This window comes from Nicotiana sylvestris, chromosome 7 (genome assembly GCF_000393655.2).
Source record: "Nicotiana sylvestris chromosome 7, ASM39365v2, whole genome shotgun sequence".
NCBI lineage: Eukaryota > Viridiplantae > Streptophyta > Magnoliopsida > Solanales > Solanaceae > Nicotiana > Nicotiana sylvestris.
The window spans coordinates 95,486,329-95,496,420 of NC_091063.1; the positions used below are offsets into that span (position 1 = coordinate 95,486,329).

The following is a 10,092-nucleotide window of genomic DNA, read 5'->3' on the forward strand; positions in this document are numbered from 1 at the left end:
GGTGTGGAAGATCAGACTAAGCTGCAACCACAGAGCATACTCAGACAGAACCTTGACTCAGTTACCAAGATAAATCTTTTCTGATGTGGAAGATCAGACTATGCTGCAACCACAGAGCATACTTAGACAGTACCTTGGCTCTGATACCAATTGTTGCGGAAGCCAAATGTATAGAGTGTGAATAAGTCACAACTACTATACCAAAAATTATGACAGCCACCAAATAATAAATAAGACAATAAAGCAATAATAAAGGGAACACCAGAATTTACGAGGTTCGGCTAATTCTGCCTACTCCTCGGACACAACCAAATATTTTATTCCACTCCAAAATACAAGTGAAATAATACTAAAGAGAGAAGATACAAATGCCTTAAACAGATGAGAAGGCAAATGAGAGGTGTGTTTCAATCCTAAACATTAGGCCTTCTTTTATAGGGGAAAAATCCCCCCAAACTTAACTCCCAACCAATGTGGGACTTTGGCATTTTGCCAAACATCAACACACTGCATGTTTGGATTCTTTCAAACATGTAATTACTGCAGGATGCTGCCAAACTGCTAACAGAGGTTTTTCATGTACAATATAATGCCTTAGTCATGACGTCTTGTGTACTGAATTGTATTAAAGACATAACCTTAATGTTTCAGATTTTATCTGTTCGACCTCCCATATACTTTTGTAATGACCTCTCTTACAAAGTGATCTTGTCAATGATTCAGAAGACATGCAAACTGGCAACATTAGCTTTCTACGCAAGCAATGTGAATGTTCTAAGTGAAATTAGTAACCTGGAAAAATTTGGCAGGCCACTTGGAACAACAACAACAATAACAACCGAGTGGGATCCCACAAATGGGATTTGGGGAGGGTAATGTGTACACAGACCTTACCCCTACCCTGGAGGATAGAGAGTCAGTTTCCGAAAGACCGCCACTTGGAACAACAAACTAAATTATACTGATAGTGTTGAAAATTCTCTGAGATTGTCAGGGTAGATGAGCTAAATCCAACACGAATTTGTATTGAACTCATTTGGGCCAGAGTATAAACAGAGAGGAGTTACCAAGTTCACAACAACTGTAGCAGCAGGAAAAACTGGTTACCCCATGTTTGAACATGAATTTTATCATCCAACTATGATTTATCAGTGGCTTCCACACTAGTCTTTGAATCACAAGGGTCAATATATCTCCAAAAGAAACCTAATGTACTGCCCATTATGTTCATAATAACTGCTGACATTGCAGGAGGTAATGCAACCAATGGGGATGCAAAATGCGCGGTCGCTAGAACCACTCCCAAGGAGGAATTCTGCATGCCAACCTGCAAGGGAATATAGAAAGGAAGTGAAATACTGTTGCTGCATATGTTGATCACTATAGAAAAATCAATTTAAGGAGCAGGGAAATGAAAACTAAATCTTTCTTGAAATATGTTTAATAAGGAATCGTAAGCTGTTTTCCAGGTTTCAGTTCATATTGGTTCTAGGTTTCATACAGTGGAGGCTATAGCAGGAACAAAAGGACGAAAACTGCAGATATAAATGTCATCAGCAGCTAGTGGTTTTCACCTTTTGTAGCAGCGACTAAGTCATGAAAAAAATTGCTTATGCCCTCATAAACTGAAAGCCATATTCTACCTTTCTGAATATAATATTTGCCCCTATGAGAGGTGCTGTATTTTAGATGACAAAACATTAAAAAGAACTACCTCCATTGCTAATTTAATGTCTACATAGACTACAATGTCCAGTGTCTGCTGATTTTTAGTTAGCTCATAGTCATTGCCAAAAAGAGTCAAAGGTTATCGAATGTATATATATGATACATAGAATAAAATGCCAAAGGACAGGAAGTTTTAAGTCCATTAGGAGAATAATCAAGTACCTCAATGGATATAGCACGTCTCTGAGGTTCACCGAAACCACCAAAGGCTGCAGCCAGGTACCTGCAGAAGGTCCTTATCACTCGACAAATTCCTACGGGTTGCTGAAATCAGGGACAATAAACAATTGAGTGTAAAAAAAAGGAGTATGTTCTTACCCTACGAGGAATCCAGCAGAATGAAGCAAAAGTACAGAGATCACTATTGCCCCATATTCACTCGCAAGTATTGCTTGAGCCCGATGAAATAGAGATAAATCAGAAGAGACTGACATGCCAACCATTGAAGATCTCAGACGAACAACATTTTCTGAGAATACACTGAGATAAGAGAAGAAAAAAAAAGGTTTAGGACATAAAGAAATGAAATGTACGATGGTTGAGAGTAAAAACATCAATTTGATAATGACGAAGCTTAAACAACTAAACCTGCAAGCAAGAAGTGATGAAGTTAAGACTGCTAGAAGGGGAGCAAATGGTGTAACCATTTTCACGGCTCTTGGAAATTTGCTCTGCAGATAAGAACCTAGGAGAATTGGAGCAACCACCACCTAAAAGAGTACCATGAAAAGGAACCAAATAAATAACTGAAGAATAGAAACAAATTATTTGATGAATCAAAATGTAAGAATTGTAGGAAAACAATAAAGTGAAAGTGAAGTAACCTGTAGAGTGCTGATGGAAAGCTTAATAGCATCGACAGGAACATATGTGCCAGCCAGAATCATTGTCAAGAAGGGAGTGAGAACAACTGCTCCAAGTGTCGTACATAATGTCATCACTACTGATAGTGGTACATCTCCTTGCGCAATTAAGGTTACCTGTAATACTATCAGAAACGAAAAAATGATTAAATGTGGTAAGCCCATGGTTTTCTGTAAGACGGATTTCCTATTAACCAGAGCTTAATAGTCATTTTTCTCAATTCCTAAACGGCAAGGTTGAGAGATCTAATATTTATGGTAAGACTGCAGATTGGCAAGCTAACTCAAATAATTTCGGTAATTTCACTATAACTATCAAACTATATAACTCAACCATTTACTAGGTACCCTACCTAGTGGTGCAGCAAGTTAAAAAGAAAAACTAAGCACATGCATACACCTAATAAATTTTTGCTGTTGTCTGTGTCCTTAAGCAATTTTTTACGACTGATCATGTTAATGAAGTAAATTTGACTTTAGAGATACAGATCCAATATTTCACATTGTGATGCTACACAGCAGAAAGTCGTCCGATGTTAAAAATAATGTAATGGAAGGGAAAAGAATGAGAAACCAATCATAAATGACTTGCTTTTTCCAGCTTAAGAGATGGCGCCAACACAAAGCTGCATCTACGTAAGTATACATAAATCTATCTGTAGATTCTAGAGTAACTCGGCTAGTTTAGTCCGATCTAAACAGAATCGAACCTAAAGGTCATAAAGTCGAGGGAACTAGAACTTATCAAAGGAAATATATTCTAGTCTAGGTTAAATAGGTAATTCATTTTTTATTTGTTGAGAGCTTAAACTAAATGTAGGTGTAGGATCGCTGGCAACTTCTCCTAATTTATCAGAATCACTTGAAGCATTGCTGGTTCATGCAAGATCACCCGATACAACATTACTAGACCACATGAAAAGAATTAGAAGAAAGCTATCTAACTCTCCTACTCAATGCCAATTCATGACAATAGATGCAGTTTTACACAATTAGGAGTTGATTAAGATTCGAAAAAATTGTAAACATGTGTTCATTTCCCACCGAAATTCATGCCATTAAAATTTAAACACTTCCAAAAGATATTAAACCTAATATACTAGCCTAATAAGGATAAAAACACAAGAAAGTGTCATTCTTACCACGTTGGACGCAGTACCTCCAGGGCAACAAGCAAGCAATATTAGACCAACGGAAATTGAAGGAGGGAGACCCAAAGATTTGCTAACTAGCACTCCGAAGGCTGGCATAATTGTATATTGAGCAGCACAACCAAAAAGAATCTGAAAGATGGAACATCAAAGATGTATTCGGCCTGCTATAGTTGTACCACTCTTTGGAAACTTACCATAGAAACTAAGTAATGACAATATCCCTTCTATTTTCATTAGTCCTTCACTGAGAAATGAGAGTCTTATTGCGACAGGCGAAATGAAAGGGAAAGGCAGTGGGAATCACTCAAAGAGGAGGAAAAGGTAGCGATATTTGCAACTAGCAGTGAACCTTAGAAGGCACTGTATGCTGCTGGTTTATGATGCGAATTTTATTTTTTGTTTTGTTTTTGTTGGTGGAGCATAGTCAATGGCTCATATTTCTGCTTTGGTTATACACCGGACCACACTTTAGCCACATTTGAATAAAATCGAACTCACTAGAAGAAAAAGATTGCATTTGTAACAGCTATTGAACTCATTTCCTGCGCTGCTATTATCGCTATTTGACATTAGTTACCCGATATCACTCTTTAGAACAAGTTAACTGAATAATCTGTGGAGTCATGTAGTGAAGAAAACAGAATTCTGATTCAATATTACATTTAAATGCACTAAATTTCATCAACACGCTAACATTAAGTACCCTACAATTGATTTGCATACTTGTATATAGTCTAACAATTAGAAACTTGCGTTAAACCTGATATTGGTCTAAAGCAAATGTACCTTGGACCTAACTTAACGCAAAGGCTGTTGTGTTTTTCTTTAAAGGGTGTGAATGGGAAATGAAAAATGCACCTTTTGTATTTCACCTCTCCATATCAGCCTTCCATTGTCTATAAATTTAGAGGCTTGGCCTCATTTTTTAGATATGGAAAATCTGAAAATTTCTCCTGCCTTTTCTACATTGTTGCATTATTTTTCCAAATAAAATTAAGTGTCAAGTGTGATTTGCTCCATTTGTTGAGTTTGCTGAAGTTTCCGTTTTATCCTGGGAGGAATTAATCCGTATACCTAAATTCCGTAAGACTTAAAGAACACACACGCAACTTGTGGGTTCGGAATTATTTTACGATTTGTTTGTTGAACTAACGTTTCTTTTTCCTTATTCTGGTTTCGAACACAAATTACCAACAATCTTAAGGAATTTAATGTTTTTAGGGAATCTTAAAGGATGGCAAAAGAAAATGAAGGAGAAGTAGACTCACAGAAAGAGGCCTTTGCAAGAACAAGTTGAATAAGTCTTTGAGCTCCAAAGTGAGACCCATAGACAGCATTATAAACCCAAGAGCTAAGCTATAAGAAGTAGGACCTGCATTTACACACCATGAAAAAGTAGATGGCCTCAAGCAGGCAACAATTCCACCAACAGTTACATAAACAGGGTAAAGGCTAGCTGCAGTTGACAGCCATTCTTCCCATCTAGATTTTACTTGAACCACTGCCGCAGGAAGATTATTATGAGAATTTTCTTCAACACAATTGACAGTCAACACCCTCTGCCTTGACATTTTTGGCCTTGTTGAAATGATGTAGTTCTTGAAGGGTATCCTTGGCCTGTCTTTTTTGTATGAAAATGGTGGAAAGAAGCAAAGTGATAACGTCATTCTTGAATTCAAGGAGCAAAAATCCAAGACTTTTTGTAAGGCTTCACATGAAGACTTTTCTGTGCATGACCATGGTGATATGTGGATTTTTGTTTTGGAGATTGTTGGAGTTTTTGGTAGTGGATTTAGACAGAAAAAAGTAATGATGGGGAATTCATGGGGATTACTAATATCAAGTAGCTTAATGAATCAGGTGGGTCCCATAAACGACTTTGACATAACAGGTGTATTGTGGCGGAAATCCAGTCGGCTAACTATGGCCGTGAATACAGACCTCGTGGCACCAAAGGGCTTTCCAAATTCTCATCATTCTATAGTGGCCTGTCGAAGGGTAAATATGTAAATTAGTTAGGCATTTTCTTTTCCTTTTTTCTTTCCTTAGCATGATAAATTCTGCATGATTGCCTATGATTTATGGCATCTAAATCGTTAAACCCTCTCGTGATAATTCTAAAATCTACTCTCTCCGTTCCAATTTATGTGGACATGTTTGACTGTGCACGAAGTTTAAGAAAAAATGAAGACTTTTAGAATTTGTGGTCCTAAACAAGTCAAAAAGGGGTCCAAAATATTTATGTGGTTATAAAAGCTTCCCATTAAGGGTAGAATTGGAAGTTTAAGCTAAATTGTTTCCTAATTTAGAAACGAGTCATTCTTTTTGAAACAGACCAAAAAAAAAATAGGTTCACATAAACTAAAACAGAGGAAGTAATTAAGTATGAATAACTACCGAGAATTAGGGTGTAATTGCGTGGATCTCTCGCACAATAATATTGACTTAATTTTTACTGTCTCTCCTCCTCTTCCCAATGTAATAGAATTTCTTTTATTTCTTAAATAAAAGTTAAGTATGAACAAAATTGAAGTTTATTAGTTGCACTTGAACCTGTATACGGTCGAAATCAGGTATGTCCGATTTCACAGCTCGATGGATCAAGCTCGTTCCCGATGATAGAGTACAAGGCCCGAGGATCGAAGTACGTGATGAGTATCGAAACCGAGTATACCCAACCCCGAGAAGGTGCTGTTATGGGTTTATAACAAAATGAGCAAGATTCCCGCCATGGCTCCAAAATCATGGTGTAAATCCCGGAATAGATTTGTACGAGGTAGTATTAATCCGAGGTTAGACAACTGTCCCAATAAGATTCTTTACTGTAAATAGAAATGTACTTTATTTAGGGTTTCCTTATTATATAAAGGGGACCCCAATCATTTGTATCTATAATCAATCATTGGCAATAGAATATACTCTCTTACTTTCTTGCTCATTGGTCATCAGAATTGTCATTTAACTTTATTGTTCTTGACCTACCTCGAGGCCACCTTAGCTTGAGGTCGAGACTGTCTTGCATACTGGTTTGATTTCACTTATTTCTTTCATTTATACGTTAGGTTTCTTGGTTATTAATTAGTATTAGACTAAATCATATATCTTTAAAATCATAAACAAGTTTAATAGTTACTCGTATTTTCGAGGTAAACAGTTTGGCGCCCACCGTGGGGCTAAAGATAATAGTGGTTATTTCAGTACTGATTCTGATAACACACGTTATTTTCACACTTGTTCTTGTCAAGAATTTTTTGTTCTCAGGATAAAATATGTCAAACTCACAAAATACACATGTACACGGCGATGATGGTCTTGAATTTCATGGGGAAAATGACAATGTAGCCAGTACGGGAGCCGGTGTACCACCAATTAACCTGGGGAAGTGCCAAATGTGGAACCAGTCGATGTTACTTCACACATTGCTTTAAATGCGGATTTAGGCGCAAATCCTGGGGGAAGTGTACACAGGGAAGTCAAATCTGGTGGCCAAGGAACACAGGATATAGGAGACGGGAGAGTCAGCCTCCAAGTAATATTCGAGATGTTACAAGCTCAACAGATTGCTATCGCTCAGCTTCAAAGTCAGCATAAAACTCCGAGTGCGGTCGAACCAAAAGTCACTCACCGAAATGAACCTGTGCCAGAAAGATCAAACGAAAATGGCTCGGGGACTGATCCCACGATTATGAAGATGCTCGAGGAACTCACCAAGAGAATCGAATCAGGGGAGAAAAAGATTAAGGATAATGACAAAAAAGTGGAGACTTATAATTCCCATGTTGATCAAATACCGGGGGCACCCCTAGTCTTGAAAGGTTTGGATGCCAAGAAATTCATACAAAAACCATTCCCCCAAGTGCGGCTCTGAAGCCCATCCCTAAAATATTTTGTATGCCCTATATACCCAAATACTACGGGACAACCGATCCTAATGAACATATTACCTCATACACTTCCGGGATTAAAGGAAACGACTTAAATGATAATGAAATTGAGTCAATATTGTTGAAAAAATTTGGGGAAACTTTGTCAAAGGGAGCCATAATTTGGTATCACAACTTGTCACCGAACTTTATCGATTCGTTTGCTATGCTAGCAGATGCCTTCGTGAAAGCATATGCCGGGCCAATAAAGGTTGCGACAAGAAAATCGGACGTTTTTAAGATAAAACAGAGGAATGATGAGATGCTAAGGGAGTTTGTGTGCCGATTTCAAATAGAGCGAATGGAATTACCACCGGTCTCGGATGATTGGGCGGTACAAGCTTTTATGCAGGGGTTGAACGAGCGGATTTCGATCGCGTCACGACAGTTGAAGCAAAATCTGATTGAGTACCCAGCTATGACTTGGTCAGACGTACATAATCGTCACCAATCGAAGATCAGGGTCGATGACGACCAGTTGGGAGCCCCTTCGGGTTAATTTTATCTTAATAGATTAGCAGTTAAGGCCTCGAGGGATATGGACAGGGAACCAAGATCAAACAAGGAACATTATCAGCCATATGTCAGTTGGAGAAACAACGGTTCGGGGCATAACGCTCCTCGGAACGATCGAAGAAATGATCGAGGTCAAAGCTCTCGAGGATTTATGAGTAAGAACGTTTTTGATAGACACACTGATCCCACGGAAGCACCTCGATTGTCGGAGTATAATTTCAATGTAGATGCATCGGGAATCGTGTCAACTATTAGAAGAATCAAAGACACCAGGTGGCCCAGGCCTATACAAACTTATCCTTTTCAAAGGAATCCAAACTTGATATGTAAATATCATGGCACTCATGGACATAAGACCGAAGACTGCAGGCAGCTAAGGGAGGAGGTGGCTCAATTGGTCAATGAGGGTCATCTTTGAGAGTTTCTCAGTGATCTAGCTAAGAACCACTTCAAGGAAAGAGATACAAACAGAAAAAAATGAGCAGGAAGAACCACAACATGTAATTCATATGATCGTTGGCGGTGTCGATGTTCCACAAGGGCCTATATTCAAACGCACCAAGGTGTCGATTACTAGAGAAAAACGAACTCTGAGTTATGTGCCCGAGGGCATCCTATCATTTAAGTGTAGTCCGTCCAAGTAATGGTCGGGTCAAAAACACGTTTAGTCGTTCTTTGTCGGAAAACTCTTCGTGTTTCCAGTCAAAGAGGGGCAGCTGTAAGCACGTGATTTTTGACCCTCCCCGAGAATTTTCACATTTTTTGCGTGAATATGTGAAATTGGGTCCAATATAGTCATTTTAACTATTTTACTTTATTTCGTTGCTCAAAAGAAAAATCACAAAAAATATATATATAATTTTAGTTTATGTATTTCTCATAAACTTGAAAAATACAAAAAAAATTGTACTTTATTTTGGTACTTTATATAAATTCGAAAATTACAAAAAATATAAGTTTTATTAATATTCTATAGTCATTTTAACTTTGAAAAATACAAAAAAATTACTTCATATTTTATCTTAAAAACGAAAATTACAAATAGTTTTATTAATATTTTGTAGCTATTTTAAACCTTGAAAAATATTTAAAAAGATATAGTTTTGTTTAAATACTAGTCTTATTTTTGGTAGTTATTTTGCTTACATAGGACTAGTTAAGCAACGTGTTCCTATTTCTCGGGTCCTGGCAAAAGAATAATATTCGGGTTTAAACTACCCGGTTTTAGGCCTAATTTTCGGACCTAGCCCATAATAAACCGTGTCCAGGACACGTGGGGAACCCCACCACGCGTGGGGGACATATGCCTCGAACCCCACCACGCGTGGGGCTCATTTTTCTGGGCAGAGACTATACAAATACACGGACAAAACTTTGAAAGAGGGGACTTTTGGATTTTGGGTCAGAAAAAGAAAAAAAAACGGAAAAATTCTTTTTGCACTGTTCATCTTCTTCTTCACAAAGAAGAAGAAGAGAAAACCCTACCGGACCCCCCCCTTCACCTTCCCCACGTCCAAACGCTCCAAACACCACCACCACACGGACCCTCCTCTTCCCAGCTCCACCATCGTCACTACCCAGTCCGACGAGTAGCAGCAGCGTCGTCACCTCCACTGTCCGAACACCACCCCGTCACCTTCCCCCAGCCCGCGAGCTCCAGCTCCATCACTGCATCGCCACCACCAAACGACGCCATAACCACCATCGTCAACCTCCAGCCCTCCGTCGACCACTACCCAAACCAGTCGACTCTATTGCATCGCCACCACCAAACGACGCCATAACCACCATCGTCAACCTCCAGCCCTCCGTCGACCACTACCCAAACCAGTCGACTCTACTGCATCGCCACCACCAAGCGACGCCATAACCACCATCGTCAACCTCCAGTTCCGTCGACCCTACTGC

At 38.7% G+C, this 10,092-nt stretch overlaps 1 protein-coding gene across 2 annotated transcripts; it reads right to left on the reverse strand.

Moving 5' to 3' along the window:
• Positions 1-996: 996 nt before the first annotated feature.
• Positions 997-5,546, reverse strand: LOC104236252 (probable sodium/metabolite cotransporter BASS1, chloroplastic). Of its 2 annotated transcripts, XM_009790141.2 has the most exons (7): positions 5,014-5,546; positions 3,734-3,874; positions 2,553-2,708; positions 2,317-2,438; positions 2,047-2,208; positions 1,891-1,951; positions 997-1,327 (listed from the first exon to the last, which is right to left on the reverse strand). In XM_009790141.2, the coding sequence occupies exons 1-7, from the start codon at positions 5,410-5,412 to the stop codon at positions 1,139-1,141; spliced, it is 1,230 nt and encodes a 409-aa protein (XP_009788443.1). In that variant the 5' UTR covers positions 5,413-5,546; the 3' UTR covers positions 997-1,138. The 2 variants fall into 2 exon arrangements, with proteins under 2 accessions (XP_009788443.1, XP_009788444.1); XM_009790142.2 differs by lacking the exon at positions 3,734-3,874.
• Positions 5,547-10,092: the final 4,546 nt, after the last annotated feature.